Source organism: Haliotis rufescens, unplaced genomic scaffold (assembly GCF_023055435.1).
Source record: "Haliotis rufescens isolate VD_foot unplaced genomic scaffold, xgHalRufe1.0.p SCAF_16, whole genome shotgun sequence".
NCBI classification, from domain to species: Eukaryota; Metazoa; Mollusca; class Gastropoda; order Lepetellida; family Haliotidae; genus Haliotis; species Haliotis rufescens.
Window position 1 is genome coordinate 20362942 of NW_025963846.1, and position 21865 is coordinate 20384806.

Sequence of the window (21865 nt, forward strand, 5' to 3'; positions counted from 1 at the left end):
CGCGTGGCGATTGATTGATTCTTTATGTGTCTCAAACTGTCCACGTGACACTCCGCTACGTCATCAAGGCTACTGCAGTTTTCCCCGCCTTTTTAATGATCGGCAGACGATAATCGGCTAACTTTGTAATATGGACAACTGTATGAGTGGGGTAAGTTCAAATTTGAACATGTCCCGCTGTCTACATTCTTCTGCCTCCAGAGACCCATAGTGATAATGTGGAGTTTACACAGACATGGTATTGCGCGGTGCCTTGCGGCAAATATATTAAAATCATCTATCACCTTAATATTAATATTGTCAATGTTGGGGTGTCGGCGAGGTGCATGGCGGGAACGGGCCACTAACTAGCGGCGGTATTGACCTGCGATGACGTGGCCAAGACACGTTTCATATAGGTAGAAATAAAGATATGCGACAAATTAAGAGCACTGTGATCAATAGACACACGTCTCTCCACCAGTGTGTATTGTCCTACGACACAGATGGCCCATACGGGAAGAAAATCGATGTTGCTTTTGTTCGGAGTTTACAGCGTATAGTTTGGACCTCCCTCGAAACAGCCGGCACGGTAGCTAGTTGTGGACATTTTTGGTAGCAGTGGTTGGCCAGATTAGAATCATTGTGGAGGCAGTATTTGTGAGTGAAGGAGAACGTTGGAAGCTGAAACCCGATAAGGTTGGTCTGTCTAATTGTCTGTGAACGGTGAGATATGCTTATATGCATAACAGGGCGTTTTAGGAGCTATGCCTGAAGGAATGATGTCGGGATATGATTAGGCTACGTCTATTTGTTCTTATGTAGATATGAACGTATCTGTCAGAGTAAGTCACATCATGGGGTTGTACTGGTCGTATATCAAGGCCGTATTCTATTCCCCCTCCTGTTTCTTTGTCAAGGAGTCGGTTAAATGTTAGCGGCGTTGAAGTTTTATCAACTTAAACCCAGCTTCTCCTTAAGTTATGACACTGATAATTAGGATTGACATCAGCCAGGATAAATTCGACAGAAAATAATTCAGTTCATTATCCCTCTAAGAAATAGGTATCATGCTCAAACTCAGTAACTGGTGCATGTTAGATGTGTATTACTCATGGTCTGAAGACCTGATTTCTTTTTATTTTAGTATGACTGGAAAACTCTCAACCACAATAGTGTGGACACAATTACCCATGGAGCAATTTCTCGTCTCATGTTTCCCGGGCCCAGGCAAGTGATCAGTCTGAAAAGAACTTTGAAAAGTCGTCGAGATTGTTAAGTGAAACACTTCTAACTGTTTAACCTGAAGCTAAACGGGCAGGGACTTTCATTCATCAACTGTTCACGTAGCCTCGTTATGGTTTAGCGCGCGCGGATGCACGAGGCTTAAGCCACCTGTTGCTCTTACCTGTGTGTCGTCTGCGCACACCGGAAAAATGTCGTCTGCTACTTGAAGACTGTGGATTGGAAGGAGACAACGAAAACATGACACGGATACTTGATACACGGATTCAGGAGTGTTAAGATGTCTTTTCATCTTTTGATTGTTGCTCAGAAAGCCGTTACGTTGAATATCGGCGCTCGGGCTTCAATCAAAGATTGATAGAGATAAAAATGCTGCAAACTCCTCGACATGAGACATGGTGATGTGGACGGAATGCCGGGACCAATCAAGGTAATATGTCTATTCTTATCTTCTCAAACAACTACATATGATATGATTCACCCCTATGGTTGAACATCATCGCGTCATATTTTCCCCTTCTCGCTCACCCTAACATAGACGCATTGTCACCTGGGCCATGTCTTTATATCTTCTTACTCGTCATATACATTGTGTCGGAATAAGTAAGTAGTTCATGTGGTATAAAGCACTACTGTTCACTGTCAGTAGCTTGGGTGTCCTCCACCGCTTCTATGCATATGCATTTGCGTCTATCAATAGAGTAGACTAGCATTTCAATTGTCCTTCAAACATTTTCAATTACAAACATGTGTCATTGAACGTGTTGAAAGTTGTGATCGGGTTCTGTAATAAACCGAGTTACCCGTTCCCCCGACCTTCTCAGTTTAATTCAGCCCGAACCTGTACTAAAACCACTGTTTGAACAAGGCGACGCAAACACTCTATTTTTTTTACACTATAAATTGTGATACGCCAGTCCAACGCCCACGTATATGAGACAGAAGGGCTAGACTTACAACAGGGCTCCTTCTAAACATACCCACGCTAATAAAATAATCAAATCGAACTGAAGCCACAAGAACGTGTGGGAATTTCATTATTTTATTAAAAAAAACAAATTCTACAGTTATGTCGATTTGTCTGTTTATTGTAGAAACCAGAATTTGTTTAAATGAAAATACACTACGTGTCTATACGTCAGAATGAAATACCCCACCTAGCCTTGTATTAGATAGGTATTTTTAAGAGTGCTTTAGTTGAGGCAATGTCAGAATCTCAATTTGTTGAACTTTTCGACTGTTGTTATTTAAGAATAAACAAGTTTGTAATCAGCCGTTTAAGTCCTCGATCGCAGTAGATCAGATGAATTATTGTTTAACAGTTGATGGGTTCATATACATCATTGATAAGTCCATGTCAAAATGAAGGTGATTTTCTGTCACACTTTTCATAAATCATGTGACTGCATAAAAAATGCACTAACAATCACTTCTTTAATATTTTATTTTCATCGATACTATTATATTGCATATGTTACGTTTATAAATTAGGGATCATGTCATTCGCCCCCTATTTACAGCATCACAGATTTTGATATGTAAAGTTTAACTAACAAACAGAATACAAATTCACATCCGATTTCTTTTATTGCACCTGTTACCATCTAAATATAAGTACAGTATAAAAAAAACTCAATAACAAAGGCGAAACAACTGGTGTCATCAACATCAAAAAAGCTCATTCTTCGTTAGAACCGACCATTCGTTATATCTGACTATGCGTTAGGACTGGCGTTTAGTTACGTTTGACCATTCCTTTCAACCGACTTTTCGTAATATCTGACCATTCGTTACAACCGACAATTCGATATATCTGACTGTTCGTTAGAACAGACCTTAAGGTATCGCTTACCATTAATTAGAACTCTATGTATCTGACTCTTCGTTAGATTTGACCTTAGTTTATATCTGACCATTCGTGATAACCGACCATTCATAACAACCGACCGTTCCATATATCTAACCATTGGTTATAACCGACTTTCTCTAACCTGGAATTGACTTTTATTTTAATCTATATGAACTCTAGGAGTTTTGTTTCTGTCGAGTCAAAACGTCCTTGCAGCAAGTCTAGACTTGTGTGTACATATCACCAGCTGTCGACGGACGGATACACCCCTTCCCCTTCAGCTCTTATACGAGCCAGCCTTTGTAGACTATTTCAACGTGTCTGGCATTGAAATCTGTATCCACCCATGCGCGACAGTAAGCCCGCAGCTTGAATGTCACACTTGCGTAAATTTATAAATTCAAAATTGATCAACATTTGCACCATCTGTTCCGCTGTATTACGTTGAAGTGTAAACCAAGCCAGCCCTAGACCTGCCTGGTATACAGGACAACGTGTAAGTCGTACGTTTATTTCTGAAGTGTGAAATTCATAGTTTTGTTTGTTCCCGTTTTTGTTTCAGGTTATTTTTAAAAAGACAAAACTGATTATTGTAAATTTGATACGTGCTCATATTGAATGTACCAACCTTCATGAGACCAAGTGAATAAATAATATTTCCCTTATGTGGTGTTAATTTATCCTTTTTACTGTTGGTTTTAGTAAACACGGATTCGAATGTTTAATGAACATTTTCGCCTAGGGTATCAGTTTAATTTATAACTCAATGAAAACACCTGCAAGTATTGATTCTACAGTGCACCAACATCACACGTAGCTAGCCTACCATATCATCTCGTATGGAGACAAAAAGTTAACTAAGTGCATATTTGAAATTCAAGGGAGATAATCAATACTTATTTGTATTAAGTTACCTCCCCTTGTTGCCACACACACTGATCACGATCCTATCGTATCGGAAAACTATTAGCGAAAGCCGGATATTAAACAACTGGAGCTCATGATCATTATAGGCTAGATCATTGTTCTCCACTTTAATTACAACAGCCTTGATGTTTAGATTTCCTGACTCGTCCTTTGTATCAGCCTTACTGATTGGTTGTCACCATGACAACGCGTTCAAGGGATCCTCGAGAGAAAAGCCAAGTCTTTCAGTCATTGTTAAGCAGTTCTGCTTATTAATTGTATAATGATATCTGAATAACCGCTATCGCTGTCCGAATTTTACCGTGTAATAGGTGCTTTATTTGGTGTTTGGGTGGTTATAGTGTTGGTTAATCGACTTTCTGTGCTGTGCATTGGGAAATGATTTATCATTGCTAAATACACCAGTGAAACTGTGTTTCTATACACAGTAACACATGAGATGTAAAAACATCCGGTACAGTACAGTGAATCCTCCTTAAAACAGTCAACTCCACTTTACGGACAGCTGCTGGAAGGAACGTGTACTTTCTCGTCCAATGCCCGCCTCCGTGGTCTAGTGGTAGAGCATACGCCCGGAGAGCGGAAGGTCCGGGGTTCGATCCCCGACCGCGTCATACCAAAAGACGTTAAAAGGTGGTACTTGTTGTTACCCTGTCTGGCGCTCGGCATTAAGGGGCTAAAGCAAGGACTGGTCGGCTCGGAGTCAGTATACTGTGTGTGGGCGGGGTATTCATCTTAAACTGCGGCATGGTATCTCAGTGTGCTAGCACTATAAATCGGCATCAGTCCGGATTAGTACAAGCAGCCACACACACACGTGCATGCACGTCGCTATATTAGTGCAATAATCTTTGACGCGACATTAAACCCAATTTCACCTCACCTTCTCGCCCATCCATGCCCCAGTTGCATGTATAGAGGCACAAGTACTGGGCTGAGGTTGGTAGTTCAACATGTCTGCAGCGTACGTGCTTCTAGATCTCTTCCTCGGGATTGAAACAAACCAAGCCGGCTTGTTGACACTATGATCACAGCTGGACAGGTGCATCAACGCATTTGCGTTATACTGTATAGGGCGTATATACCACTCAAAACGAGTTAAGGAACACCCCCAATTGGAAGGCTGTGTGTTGCGATACCCATCAGCAATGAAAGATTAACTATAATTATGTGAAAAAATTGTGTTGTTTAACTTCTTTTGAGTAGTATAGTACACAAAGGGCATCACTGCGTGAAGATTCGATCATCTAAAATGTGTTTATCTCAACAATGTCCCTAAAAATTGTACCGTCCGGATTAACGAGGTTTAACAGTACTGATGAGATGACGTCACCATGTTCAACTCTGTGTATCAGTCTACATGGACAATACACTACGGTTTTAAAGAGGGAAGAACAGAAACTAAGCTTCACACCGAATGCAATATGGATTGACAGGTGCTCTTGTTTTCACAGTTCACAATGCTTGGGTTCCATGACATTGCGTATAGCTAGTTTTTAGGTTCGGATACAGCTGCTGTGGACGATGCTCAAGCCAAACTAACGTGCACTCACTTTACACAAAGGTTCAACTCCAAGCGTATCATGAATTAGCATCTTCGTACAAGATCACCTCTTAAAGGGGCACTGTCCTCCAGGTCCGGGACCCATCTCCAGTGTAGGTCCACACGTTGCAACTAGCGCCGTGTGTGATATTTAGACATGTGTCTAGGTGATCATCGAACTTGAATCAACATTGCTAGGCCAAGGTGATGTTATCAACGAGGGCATATTGGGTTTAACGTCGCATTCATTGTTATATAGCGACGTACATGTGTGTGTGTGTGTGTGTGTGTGTGTGTGTGTGTGTGTGTGTGTGTGTGTGTGTGTGTGTGTGTGCTGCTTGGACCACAGGGTCGAACCACCGACCTTCCGCTCTCCGCTCTAATTACATTAGTTAATAACCCAGTGCAATAACTGCTAGATTGATCTATAAGTAAATTACGTGGTAGCATGCCCATGGCACACGCCAAGACCCCCCTTAACTTGTTCAACCGATCTCCTTTAATTTTTTCCATCCAGACGTATTTGTATCTATACTATTTCTATCTTTCTGTGTGTGTAATTTTGCCAAGACTGTGGAAATATAGATGCGCTCGGGATGTTCCAAATTAGCAATACCGATCCAACCGAACTCCGTAGCATAGCTATGTTCAATATGTTGCTTCAAAGTTTATGAAGCGGTAGGAGAACGGTCATGTGTGGTGTTTCATAATACCTACCCAATTCGAATACACGAAAGTGACACTTCATATCATTCCTGAATACTTAGACCGTGGAGGGGGGTCTTTGTGCCTGTCTCGACGCTAGGGCCCACCTTTTTCGTCACGTCTGCGCATGTGCACACGTGGTAGGTCACAAGTCACCCAAAGTCGTTACGGTCCTTACAATATTCAAACGATATTGCTTAAACTCTCTTTATGCAGATAAAATGCTAAGAAATAGCACTGTTGTCCAAATCGATATTTTTTCTTCCGACAGGCATTCCTCCGCTTTCAGATGCGTTGCCCGAGGTGACTTTTCTATGCACCCGGCAGACATATTGGATCGGGCGGGGGAGCAGCGCGGTTGATTAGCATATGCATGATCGTACTGGAACCAGTCTCTCTATTCAGATTCGTGTGGCTTTCTTTGCCTATGTATTTGAATATTGTCTGGTAGGCCGAGAAAGGGAGGTTAAAGGACAGCTGTTTACTAGTGTTTGCCTTTGCAAAGGCCTATCTGAGCGTTTAGAAACATATTAACCATGGGAGGTCCCTCCACATATATGCAACAGCTCATTTTGAACATAAAAAAGTCAAGCTTTTGAGACTCACGTTAAAACATTTAGATCTGTATGAAGAGGCATAGTCAAGATATTTAGTTGGGGTTGGATTGAGATGGTTTCTTTCGGGAGAAATATGGTGTCGCGCGACCGATGTGTTGTCAAAATAAACATTATATCTACGACCATTTGTTCTGCTGTACATAATGCAGTGCGTGTATGAAATCCACTCGATGCTGTTGGTCTTAGAGAAGCGCAATATCTGCATGGCTCGATGTTTGGTGTCGTGGACAATACACACCGTGAATACAACCTGTATCCAACAGGGACGTTATGGCAGACTTTTTAAAGTTTAGATTTATTATGTGGGAGGAAGTCATGCAGGGCCCATTTGCACAAAGCGACCTTAGCGATACGACTTTTTAAGTCTATATTAGAGTATGGGAGTTACGATCGCTAAGATCGCTTTGAGCAAGTGGGACCAGGGCCCCGTTCCACAAAACGATCTTCGCGCTAAGATGATCGTAACTCCCATACTTTAACATAGGCTTACGACAATCATAGCACTAAGATTGCTTTGTGGAACAGGCCCCTGGTCTTTAACACCAACCACACTGGTGTAACCCACGGGCGCAGTAACAGTGCTGACGAACCTAGAAACTACGATCATGTTTCCAGCACGCCACATGGACCCATACCGGCACAGACCATTTGACATGTAGGTGTGTGTATTGGGCATTTTCTATCGAGGTTAGGTATTTTATCTGAATTTTTTTTTTTTTTAAAACACCTCACAACAATGTATTTTTTTGTGGCAGGCACTCAAAACTTCCTTACAGATATAATTCTTTCAAGTAGCCTACCAGATCATGAACTACAATTAACAGAGTACTAGTTAATTGAATAGTAACCAGAATAGTTATAACATTGGCACAGTAGATTTATTTAATTATTTTATTTATTTTTTATTTATTTTTTTTTATTTTTTTTTTATTTTTTTTTTGGGAGGGGGGATGGTAACCTAGATGAGTGAGTGAGGTTTGGGAATATTGACGCAATATCATGGCTGAGAACACCAGAAATGGGCTTCACACATTATACCCATGTGGGGAATAGAACCCCGGGCGTCTGCGTGACGAGCGAACGCTTCAATCAACACGTTACCCAATCGCCCCTTCTGTATCACAGTGAAATGCATTATGGTCGATCTTATCTTAATACGTGGACGAGAACATTTCTGTCATGTAATGGTAGACATATTAGATCGGTTCGATGCACAAACGAACATACTGGTACGGTATGTGAACCGAGGCACGTGACCGCATCACCTGTGACGTTAGGATCAATGAGAAGCACCATTTGTCTCGTGCAGGGTTAGAATGTAAAGTTTGGAAATCACGTGCAGAATTTCGTGATAACAATAATGACACACTGTGGAAACACTAAAGAGCGAGTGTTAGTTTTGTCATTGAGAGTACACATTGGAAACATCCCTTCTTAACGTACATACTTCTCTATATGTTTCTATGGTTCGCGTTTCTTTTGGCGGTGAGTATATTATTTTGTATATGGGCCACTGGCCTCAAGTACAGAAATAAAGAATTGAATTGACACTGAGCCAGACAAATCGGTGGACGATAGCATGAACACCAGTCCACACTATCGGGTTACGAGTTTAAGTTCTCTCAGAAAGACCCACCAACGGTGATACATGCGAAAAAATATATAATATAAATTCATACATAATACTAATATCAACATGACAGGAGTATTGTGCAAATACATATTGAGATTAACAGTTTCAATGAAATATGACAAAATGAAAGTGACAATCATCTCATACACGTTTTTAACAGCTTCAACATTTCTAAAGATGGTATTGATGAATTTGGACACGTTTTTCATATCTCTTACTCCAATACTTGATAAACATTTTTTTTTTTCAATTTATACATATTAGGCCATTCAGAGAGATCTTTGGGTATGTACACAGACCGCCACTGGTGAAGAGCTTCACACCTGAATAGGTAATGAAACTCGTTACCAACCGCGGGAGAACTACATAAATTACACAAACGTTCCACTCTTGGGATATCAGACCAGCGTCCGGTTTCAATGAGTAAGGTTTGGTTTGTGGTTCTTAATTGTAAGATTGGGTGATAAACTTTAAACATTTTATAGTACAACACCTTAAAACTCTCAGTGATGAAACTGGGTCAATTCTGCAGGAACTGGTCTTTCAATATTTCTTCAACTTCTACAAAGACACAAACTGCCATCTGACAATTTCCACCTGAGCCACAGTGTTTTCAAACCTAAAAACATGTGCCGGTCATATTGTCTACCCCTGAACACAAACAGGAAAACTTTAGTCAGATGTGCATGTACAATTTTAAGACCACATATTACATGATTTATACCTTGTTTGTAGACGTAAGCTGTCGGTCAAAAGAAGTATACACCTGAAAATTGAATTTGAACAAAAAATTACAAACGTTTTCTGAACGTTACTAGGCGGAAAACAGTCGCCGAATCAGTGCAAACTTAGGCTCCAAAAACCCAATTATTCCAGCATACAAATTCATCACCATCGAATGACAATTTCTAGATGGTTTAATTTTTAGCCACTTCCAACTTAACGACGTTTCAGTGACCAAGGCGCCTACCTACCCAGGGTATACCCGTACTCTTATAGACAATTACCTGAAAAGCCCACCTTGTTTTAAAATTTAAAGCACGAGGGTTTAAAATGGACAGCTTGATTGTTAGGTTGTTACAGTGTTACTCTAGTCATATCTTTGTAATCACACCCAGTCCCATCACTCTGCTAACAGAGGCTCGTTCGATTTACCGTTACATTGTTTCTTTGTACATTAATCCTACCTTTGTAAGCATACCAGCACGTATATACATTTTACATACATACTCGTATTCCCCTGATGAAGCGGCAAGAAGTAGCATTAAAGTGTTATTATTTACTTTAAAATTTGACATTTCTGGTCATCCATAAAAGTGTTATTATTTATTTTAAAATTTGACATTTCTGGTCATCCATAAAAGTGTTATTATTTACTTTAAAATTTCACATTTTGGGTCATTCATAAAAGTGTTATTATTTATTTTAAAATTTGACATTTCTGGTCATCCATAAAAGTGTTATTATTAATTTTTAAAATTTGACATTTCTGGTCATCCATAAAAGTGTTATTATTTACTTTAAAATTTGACATTTCTGGTCATCCATAAAAGTGTTATTATTTATTTTAAAATTTGACATTTCTGGTCATCTATAAAAGTGTTATTATTTATTTTAAAATTTGACATTTCTGGTCATTCATAAAAGTGTGAATATTTTCTTTAAAATTTGACATTGCTGGTCATTCATAAAAGTGTGATTATTTACTTTAAAATTTGACATTTCTGGTCATCCATGAAAGTGTTATTTACTTTAAAATTTGATCATACATAAAAGTGTTGTTATTTACTTTAAAATTTGGTCATCCATAAAAGTGTTATTATTTACTTTAAAATTTGACATTTCCGGTCATCCATAAAAGTTTAATGTTTATCCAACATCTATGTGATCATCAAAGACTTGGTTCCATAATGATGTAGAAAGCCAAGAAATCGAAGAAATTTTTTTAAACTGTTTTAACTTTTTTTTTTCTCGGAAAATCGACATTATTGAAATTGTAACCTGAATAATGTTTTTTCAGGTATGTTTTACCTTTTGGTACATCAACCCATTCAAGTCGTGTTCTGATGCAATCATTGTCAGGAATTGTTTACACGACATTTTGTTTTAACCATCCTGTAAAGTAAACATCAGTTATGGCATGATGTGTGTTTACAGCTGGTTCTGTTTACATAGCAATATTTAAAATATTAGAAACTACAGAAGACTTGGGGTTCAACGTCGGTCCATCAGTTTATCAGTTCCCAGCTGGCGACGAGGGAATATATTCACAGGAGCACCTGGTTAATTCAACGTCCTTTCAACTACAATCTGGTACATTTAGGTGGCACCATTTATATATATTATTATATATCATTTTTATTCAACAACCGAAATAAAAAACAAAATCCCAAAGTATGATAAAATAAAACCATAATTCATTTTAATTGTTATACCGTCTTTAATGGATAAGAGAAATTAATAAATTACAAAATCAAACAATAACTAACTTCTAAAACAATAATTTATCAATATATTTTAATTTACATTATAGACAGTCTCTTATCACTGCAAACAGCCTTCACCAACAAACGTAATTATATGCAATGTTAATGTATAACTAGTAAAGATCCTACATCACAATTATTACTTCATTTCGACCGATCCAAACTAATGGGTTAGCAAAGAAAACCCAAACCATAAAATATAAAGTGTGGCCATATTTCGGGCCGTGTGATTGCAGGAATATTAGTTGCACCAGGGCACCAGGGCACCAGGGCACCAGGGCATCAGAGCACCAGAGCACCAGAGCACCAGGGCACCAGAGCTTAGCGCTACGGCTCTCGTCAGTCTCTGTTAAAGTATCTGAGTTACATTCGACGTAGCGCTTATCATTCGTGACCAACTCGTGTTATTCCGGGACATGCCTTCTTGCAGGTCACGGAAAGGGGCGAGTGGTGACGAATGAGCGCTTTTCAGCGGTATGAAACGAGGCATACACAGAAATACTGATTAATGTAACAGTGGCAGTGTTGCACTCGCTGACGTTACACGGCTCACCACGTATCACTTGACTTCGATGCAATCTCTACTTGTATTGTTGCATATCGACCTGCACACATTTGAAGGCAATGCAAATACATAGTATAAATACAGAGATACTCATTTAGGGATATACACCTCCTGGTTCAACCTTTATGACTTGTATATGAGTGGAACCTCGTCAGACAGGACCTTGTTAATCCGAACTTCGAACCATCTCAGTAGGGACGGTATTTATGTAATCATTCCATCAATGGCGGGAGAAATGGGCTTGACATATATTACCAATATGGGAAATCGAACCAGGATGTTTCCGTGACGAGCGAACGTTTTAACCACTAGACTACTGGTAGAGAAGGCGATGTTTAGGAACCGACTTCAACACGTCTTCTGCATTCTTGGAGGTATTTACGCAAAGTGTAAATGCCGGCTTTTACGTTTATAATTCCATAAACATATTGAAGTCAATTCTTACAAATATACCCAACTGCTAAAGAAACGCATTACTCAAAGAAACGCAAAATTAATGTTTATTACTTTAGCATGATCAATTTTGGTCGTTACTAATAGATTTGTTAAATGCAATATTTTAGCTTTAATCACCTACAAATAATATCTTTCCAGCTCATATACATGTAGTTTCCAAGATATAACCCTTCACACTTATCCGGCATGTGCGTTTCTTTTGTAGTTGAGTATACATACGTCAGCGGTGAAGACATCACAGACTACTAATTTAATCATCAACACACAAAAATCAGTGACGTTGTTCAGCGCAATTACCACAAGCCCCGCCCATTCCTTTATCAACCAGTCAAAGATTAGTCCGTTAGTCCGTTAGCGGGCGTGGCCTGTTTTTCGGTTTTATGGAAACGCAAACAAGATTGAATGGTAAAACCAATCAAATGCCACGGAATCACTGTACATTTATTATGTAGTCATTGACAACGCATGGTTCTTTTACCTGGAATCGTGTTAATCTGGAAGGCGTTCTTTTAGAGGAGCAAGAATTATCCAGTCCACTTTGCGTGAAGGGATTGAAAAAACTTACTCCGGATTCTAAGGAACTATTTACTAATATACAGTGATCGGATATTATTTGACTTAAGTATTGATATCGGGGCGGTCGGGTAGCCTAGTGGTTAAAGCGTTCGCTCGTCCCGCCGAAGACCCGGGTTCGATTCCCGACATGGGTACAATGTGTGAAGCCCATTTCTGGTGTCCCCCGCCGTGATATTGCTGGAATATTGCTAAAAGCGGCGTAAAACCATACTCACTCACTCACTCACTAAGTATTGATATCAGTCAACTTTACCACGACACGTTTTCACTTTGTACATCAAAGATAAACTACAAGCAACCGATGTGGACGTGCATTTGGGATTCGACCTTGTGATCTCATGCCACGCTGCCTGTTTTTCTCTCCTTAACGAGTTTGAGTGTGTTGGCGAGAGTTACCTCCCTGTAGGCACTCCAGTCCACGCTGGTCTGAAGACTCCTCTGCAGGGTTTCTTCGCTTGGATAGGGACACAGCTGAAACACGCAGCTCATGACTGTCTTCAAGCACTTCAAAAAATACATTTTCAATGTTTGTCTTCAATACTACAAAATATCATTAACAATACATTTGACATATGTTTGTTTGTTTTTTACGCCACACTCAGCAATATTCAAATATGACGGCGGTCTGTAAATAATCGAGTCTGGACCAGACAGTCGAGTTATTGATATCACGAACATCGATCTACTCAAATGGGATACGATGACATGCATCAGCCATGTCAGCGATCCTGACCACCCGCCTCTTATGACAAGCATGGGTCGCTGAAGACCAATTCCAACCAGGATTTTCACGGGTCTTGTACATATATACTGGACTGTAGTGTATTGCATTCAAATTAAAGAGCATTTGTGGTTAAAAAATAAAACATAATTTGACTTATTAAACATCAACTATTGTTTTTCATTGGCCGAACGCGCCGCAAAAAGCCATGATGAAATGCATCCCATGACTGGCCGATCATTTTCATAACTAGAGATATAGGCCCAAATCTATCTCACTTATCATCCTTCAAGTATTGGCGGTGGGGTAGCCTTGGGGTCACGCTCGGAATCCGGTTCGATTTCAGACATAGGTACACGTGAATCCCATTTCAGGCGTCCCTTGGGCACGCGAGAAACCTATGATTGTGGGATCGAATACCGGTTCTCCCTGATTATATTTCTAGGTTTGTCAGCACCATACCCGTGCTCGTGGGTTCACCAAAGTGGTAAACGTCTAAGATCTGCATCACTTTGGGCTTTCTTCCCACATGATGTTGACACGCCATGATATAACTGGAAAATGTTCAAAGCGGCTTTAAACCCAACATACTCATTCACTGACTCACTCTCCCAACCATGCCGTGGTAAAACGAGAATACTGTTCAAAGCGGCGTTAAACCCAACTCACTCACTCACTGATCACAGCTTCTCTGCAACACAGCTCACTCACAGACTGAATGAACACCTTCACATAAATCCTTATTGAACGAGTGAAAATATGTAATTTTAATGTTAATGACGACGCAGTCCTCTCCACACAGTCAGGTTTATTTGAGGAAGGAAGTATAAAGTACCTGTTGACTCGTTTTCCGCGCGAGATCATCAGTCACGTGATCCATGTAGAGTTGTTTGTTGATAAGCAGACAATCGGCGCCATTGCTGACCACACAGAAACTTGTCTGTTGTCCCAGGAGTAGGTCCGCCAAGCCCTGAGATAGAGTCAATGTCACGTGAATGATTAACGTACATGGGTTATAAGTGAGTTTACGCCGCATTCAGCCTTATTCCATCCACACCACGGAGGTGACAACAGGATGTGCTTCACACATTGTACCATCCGGGGATTCGAACCCAGGTTTTCGGCGTATCTAGCCAACGCTTTAACCACTGGACCATTTCACCTCCCTAAGGGTTATGAAGTTATACCACAACTTATACAGGTGCTTGGAAGCGTGCATCATTATACATAGCCCTATCACCGCCTCCGTGGTCTAGTGGTAGAGCGTCCGCCCGGAGAGCGGAAGGTCCGGGGTTCGATCCCCGGCCGCGTCATACCAAAAGACGTTAAAAGATGGTACTTGTTGTTAACCTGTCTGGCGCTCGGCATTAGGGGGCTAAGACAAGAACTGGTCGCCTCGGAGTCAGTATACTGTGTCTGAGTGGGGTATTCATGTTAAACTGCGGCATGGTATCTCAGTGAGCTAGGACTATAAATCGGCATCAGTCCGGACTAGTACAAGCAGCCATACACACACTGCTAATAAGTGCAATAATCTTGGACGCGACGTTAAACCCAATTTCACCTCACCTCACCTCACCTCACCTCACCTCACATCACATAGCTCCATCATGTGAGATGAGTTTTACGCTGTTGGGATACGATGACATACATGTACATCAACCAAGCCAACGGGCCTAACCACCCGATCCCGTTTGTCGCCTCTTACGACAAGCATGGGCGCCTCTTGCCGCAAGCATTGTTGCTGAAGACCTATTCTATCCCGGGATCTGAACGGGTTTCAGTTATATGAAGGTTTGTCAGCTCAATGTGGGAGAATCCGGGGTAGAATAGGTCTTCAGAAACCCATGCTTGCTGTAAAAGGCGACTATGCTTGCCGTAAGAGGCGACTAACGGGATCGGGTGGTCAGGCTCGCTGACTTGGCTGATGCATGTCATCGATCCCAATTGCGTGGGTCGATGCTCATGATCTTAATCACTGGATTGAATGTGAATAAAGATTTTTTTTAAAATAAAAATTAATTAATCACTGGATTGTCTGGTCTAGACTCGATTATTTGCAGACCGCCGTCATATAGCTGGAATATTGCTGAGTGCAGCGTTAAACAACAATCCAACCAACCAATGTTGGAGGAAAGCCCGAAGCGATGCAGGTCCTAGGCAGCCACCAGCACATGTACGGTGCTGAGCAAGCAAGCATCATTACAAGGGTGAATCTGGGATAAGAACCACTAATACAAATCTAGTTGGGTTTTTTAAGATTTGAGTCTATGAAAGCACATTCATATGGACCGTAATATGCCAGTTGAGGTGGTGAGGTGAAATTGGGTTTTACGTCGCGTCCAAGATTATTGCACTTCTATAGCGACATGCATGCCCGTGTGTGTGTGGCTGCTTGTACTAGTCCGGACTGATGCCGATTTATAGTCCTAGCTCACTGAGATACCATGCCGCAGTTTAACATGAGTACCCCACTCAGACACAGTATACTGACTCTGAGCCGACCAGTCCTTGTTTCAGCCCCTTAATGCCGAGCGCCAGACAGGGTAACAACAAGTACCATCTTTTAACGTCTTTTTGTATGACGCGGCCGGGGATCGAACCCCGGACCTCCCGCTCTCCGGGCGGACGCTCTACCACTAGACCACGGAGGCGGTCATATGCCAGTTGAAGCATGTCATAGCTTGCTAGACCAATCCACTTTCTTATCCACTGGGCTATCCCACTGATTACACCACACAGCACACACTACAGTGAGTGAGTGAGTTGGGTTTAACGCTGCTTTGAACAGTATTCCAGTTCTATATCACGGCGCGTCATGTGGACGGGCCGCCTGGTGTGATGCGGGTTTCGGACGTTTATCCTTGGTGAAACCTAGAAGCAAGAATATGGTGCTGACAAACCTTGAAACATAATCGGGGCAACTGAGATTCGAACCCACGATCATGAATTTCTGGCACGCCCAAAGGGACGCAACTCTGCGCCAAGAAAACACAACTCAGTTTTGTATTGTTGAAGTTGAAGAGTCTCTACTTACAAACACTTGGCCTTTCGTCACAGTTTGAACTTTCACGAATTCAGGATTGAGATCAGCTGGGGTGACGTCAGCAGGATCCTACAATGAGTTATAAAGGATGGTATAGCATGGTATATGGCATCCCGACAATTAATATTTTAAAAAGCATAATTATACAATGTATGGCAAATATTATATCGATAATCACAATCGTCCCCCAGTCGGATTTGGTTCAAGCTGCAGTGTCTCAATTAAACAGGATTCAATAAAGATATTTTACCTTCAGAATTGTAAGTGTCGTGGTTTGCTTATAAAGATAATAATAACAAGAGCACTAAAACTGCAAATCACAACGGGACATGATAAGGCGTTGTACATGCATTGTACAGCGAGTGTATACTCCCCATGGCTCCGAGAATCAAAACTATTTGAGTGCACACTGATCTTGGTGTACGGAATCTGGCGCATCATCAATGGACTACAATAGTTTCAACAAGCCAAATGTAATAATGTTACATTTACCCCCCAAAAATGATTTTCTCGAGGTCTTGACAGCGTTAAGAAAATAACAGGGAGACGTGTATATCATGTGAAGGGCTTTTAAATCCTTACGTTCATGAATGATCAATAATCTAAGCTGGTCGAAAATAGAAATATGTACAATGTATCTAACAGCGCTAAATATAATCGCAAGCAAAGACATTTAACATCGCGATCGATGGTTTCGTTTGATATTTAGCTTTATCATCATCATCATCATCATCATCATCATTGTTACACTTTTGTCACGTGAATAAATATGTTGGTATATTAAGGATTTATAACAAATGATATAATCATAAACAACTTAAACAATAGGCATGTCGCAAAACGATTGATATCACAATTTGTATGTGTACTTAACAGAGCAATACCATCGCGCTCGCGTCATACAAACGTATACACTAAAGGGTGTACAAAAACAGAACTGAAAGTATGTAACAGATGATTACAGAGGCAAATGCAACATACACAAAACCTAACAATATCAATAAGATCATGCACACAATAGTTTATCCGAGCGATAGGTCAAGTTTTTACATTTTTTAATGTTTACACGATATACTGCAAAATTGAAGTTCACAAGTGAACGACGCAATTTGACGTTCATGCGTCTTTCACGAGGCCGTATTCTTGAAATGACGTAAACACTGACGGACTACTTACACAATCCTAGGGGAACCCCCGAGAATTCCCTGGCACGAATACATACAGACGCGTTGATCATTTAGACGCTTTCATCTTGAACTCAGCGTTTAAGCTACGACCCATCCAAGTAAACAAAACGAAGAAATGCATATCCAAGCTACCGTAGTATCGACTCGATCCGTGTCTAGACTGACAGTGTCAGTCCACAGCAATCTATGCATTTACCTTAGTACATATTTGACACATCTTTATAATCTTCTTCCAATGATCGGCCAATTTAATGCCGAAGGTTCAATAACAACTTGAAATCTCTCCCGTCACGTTTATCGGGTTGGCCATTTTGGCGTTTTGTCCTTGATGTAAATGTATTACGACGCGCAGTCATTGTGACCGACTAACTGAGGTAAGACCTTTCTCATCCAAGATGATATGTTTTTGATACATTTGTCGTAAACAAACTACAAAAGATGTTCCTGTAGAGCATGCTGAGCATACATATGCTCACGTCACCTCTCTTTTTAAAGAACTACTTCATTCCGCGACACAGCTTGTTGTATGTCGGTGTAAACAAGTAGTCACGCGCACTTAATACAATTGTCTGTAGATCTACATCCTTCCAGGTCGAAAATAGTGACGAATTTCTTTAATAAGAATTGACGTTCACTTTGTATGAACCTTCATATAGTGTAAGTTCATACTCCAATGGAAGTATTTTACAAAATTTTAGATTAAACTGATATTTCTGTTCCAGTTCGAAGTTCTCTCGAAGTTGAAGTATCAGTGGTTGATTTTCTTAAACCAAGCCTTGAAATCCGCACCAGGGCCCACTTGCACAAAGCGATCTTAGCGCTAAGATGATCGTAACTCCCATACTTTAACATAGGCTTACAATAGTTGTAGCGCTAAGATCGCTTTGTTCAAGTGGGCCCAGGACCCCATTCCACAGAGTGATCATGGCGCTGATGTGATCGTAACTCCCATACTTTAACATAGACCTACGTCAGTCGTAGCGCTCAGGTGATCGTAACTCCCATACTTTAACACAGACTTACAACTACCGTAGCGCTAAGGTTTTAGTAACTCCTATACTTTAACATAGACTTACGACAGCCGTAGCGCTAAGGTGATAGTAACTCCCATACTTTAACACAGACTTACGACAGTCGTAGCGCTCAGGTGATCGTAACTCCTATTCTTTAACATAGACTTACAACTACCGTAGCGCTAAGGTTTTAGTAACTCCTATACTTTAACATAGACTTACGACAGTCGTAGCGCTTAGGTGATCGTAACTCCTATACTTTAACATAAACTTACGACAGTCGTAGCGCTAAGGTGACTGTAACTCCTATTCGTTAACATAGACTTACAACTGCCGTAGCGCTAAGGTTTAAATAACTACTATACTTTAACGTAGACTTACGACAGTCGTAGGTAGCGCTTAGATGATCGTAACTCCTATACTTTAACATAGACTTACGACAGTCGTAGCGCTAAGATGATCGTAACTCCTATACTTTAACATAGACTTACGACAGTCGTAGCGCTAAGATGATCGTAACTCCTATACTTTAACATAGACTTACGACAGTCGTAGCGCTAAGATGATCGTAACTCCTATACTTTAACATAGACTTACGACAGTCGTAGCGCTAACATGATCGTAACTCCTATACTTTAACATAGACTTACGACAGTCGTGGCGCTCAGGTGATCGTAACTCCTATACTTTAACATAGACTTACGACAGTCGTAGCGCTAACATGATCGTAACTCCTATACTTTAACATAGACTTACGACAGTCGTGGCGCAAAGGTGACCGTAACTCCTATTCCTTAACATAGACTTACGACAGTCGTAGCGCTAAGATGATCGTAACTCCTATACTTTAACATAGACTTACGACAGTCGTAGCGCTAAGATGATCGTAACTCCTATACTTTAACATAGACTTACGACAGTCGTAGCGCTAAGATGATCGTAACTCCTATACTTTAACATAGACTTACGACAGTCGTAGCGCTAAGGTGATCGTAACTCCTATACTTTAACATAGACTTACGAAAGTCGTAGCGCTAAGATGATCGTAACTCCTATACTTTAACATAGACTTACGACAGTCGTGGCGCAAAGGTGACCGTAACTCCTATACTTTAACATAGACTTACGACAGTCGTGGCGCTAAGGTGACCGTAACTCCTATTCTTTAACATAGACTTACAACTGCCGTAGCGCTAAGGTTTAAATAACTACTATACTTTAACGTAGACTTACGACAGTCGTAGGTAGCGCTTAGATGATCGTAATTCCTATACTTTAACATAGACTTACGACAGTCGTAGCGCTAAGGTGACCGTAACTCCCATACTTTAACATAGACTTACGACAGCCGTGGCGCTAAGGTGACTGTAACTCCTATTCCTTAACATAGACTTACGATTGGCGTAGTGCTACGAATGTTTTGTGGAACGGGGTCCTGTAGGTTAAAGGCTTCTGAGCATGTGCAATACGTTTATAACATTATTGGAAATCAAGCGAAGTGGGACATGCTACCAACCTTGGACACCCATGTTCGTACCATGGACCGGGAAAATATAACTAAGAGTTCCCTGGACTCGATAATGATATGCCCAGGTTAATCCCTGTTATTAACACTTATTGCTAAATCTACAATTCTGAGGGGGCGGTCGGGGAGCCCAGTGGTTAAAGCCGTGATATTGCTGGAATATTGCTAAAAGCGGTATAAAACCATACTCACTCACTACAATTCTGATTCTAAGTGTTCTAATCTGTATTACGAGGGGCGGTCGGGTAGCCTAGTGGTTAAAGCGTTCGCTCGTCTCGCCGAAGACCCGGGTTCGATTCCCGACATGGGTACAATGTTTGAAGCCCATTTCCGGTGTCCCCCGCAGTGATATTGCTGGAATATTGCTAAAAGCGGCATAAAACCATACTCACTCACTACAATTCTGATTCTAAGTGTTCAAATCTGTATTACGCAATATCATGCGCGTTTTCTTTTGAATGTTGGGATATTATTACGGATATGATAAATGTACGAGTTAAAGATATTGCTCGGTGATGTCAAATGACATAGTTATTTAAATAATTTAAAGCTTATTTACAACCTTCGGTTATAAACGAACTCAAATGGACCACAATTATTATTTCATTTATACCGTAGTTCGTTATAAGCATATATACAGCATATATACAGCAAATGGCCGGGACAAAAAAAAGTTCGTTATATCCACCAGTTCGTTATAAACGGTGTTTACTGTAATTTGAATAACTGACCGATCATTTGATATTCAGGCTGGGACTAGGGTCTGGGATTTCATGTAAATTGCTTCAGACTATTGATAAAAAATGTCTGCCAAAAACATTACATTGCTGCGGGTGATTTTAGAGAGAAGAAATATTTAGGCCCATAGTTTTAATTTAAAACATATATGGTTTTGCAACTGTAGCTCCAAACAAAAGCACGAGAATGAGAATAATTTCAAAGATTCATCAAACATTACAAAATTATCATTATAAACCAGGAGACTATTTCAAACCTTACACTTCTTCTTAACACCATTTCATCATGCATAAACTGCGGTCTGTGTGGCCTGTATCTCCGTGAGACACATTTTGTTATCTTGTGCGCAAAGCAATTTTCTTATCACATACAAAGTGCACATTAAATCGTATGACGTTCTGGTCGAAAATTGTTAAATTTCATACAATATAAACATTATCGCCACTTCATGAGAACAATTTGTAAATATGGATGGACATCTTTTTGAATTGTTATGTTTTGATATCATTATCACGTATCGATTACAAAGTGAATCGATCTTCGTTCTAGCTTGAGCTATTGATATTTCACAGATGGCGAGTAAAGATATGCGGTCACGTGGCATCGCGGGATGTTTTGATTGGTTGCACGTGCTGCAATACAACGTCACCAGCGTGCCTCGGCGTTATTTCTATGTTTGTTAACAACAGCTTACTTTAACAATAGATTAATTTGTGAGCAATATGTTGTGACTCCGTGGTAAAATTATGTCGATTGATCTTTGCATGACAGTACCATAAGCAGCACAGCTGGCGTCGGTTTGTGAAGGTCGATAGTATTTCGAGATCGTGATCGCCGATATTCGCAAGATACGTCATCAAAGTAAAAAATTAAACATCTTTTTTTAACTTATGTATATATAATACGCTGACTCACTGATCGTGGGAGGTAAGGGTGGCCCAAGGCGCTGCGATTCGCTGAACAGAGTCGCGTCCTTAAGGCATGCCAGAAACCTATGGTCGTGGATAAGAATTCAACATTCGCCCTGGCTATAGTCCAGCATCATACCCTGGCT

At 40.6% G+C, this 21865-nt stretch overlaps 1 protein-coding gene across 1 annotated transcript in view; it reads right to left on the reverse strand.

Moving 5' to 3' along the window:
* Nucleotides 1–10918: 10918 nt before the first annotated feature.
* The window catches only part of LOC124121969, a 44776-nt gene continuing 33829 nt past the window's right edge, over nt 10919–21865 (reverse strand). Inside the window, exons 16-18 of the mRNA XM_046485107.2 lie at nt 16340–16417; nt 14138–14272; nt 10919–13052 (exon numbers count right to left, since the gene is read on the reverse strand). Coding sequence (XP_046341063.2) covers nt 12918–13052; nt 14138–14272; nt 16340–16417 — 348 coding nt within the window. The 3' untranslated portion in view covers nt 10919–12917. The remainder of the gene's footprint in view (nt 13053–14137; nt 14273–16339; nt 16418–21865) is intronic.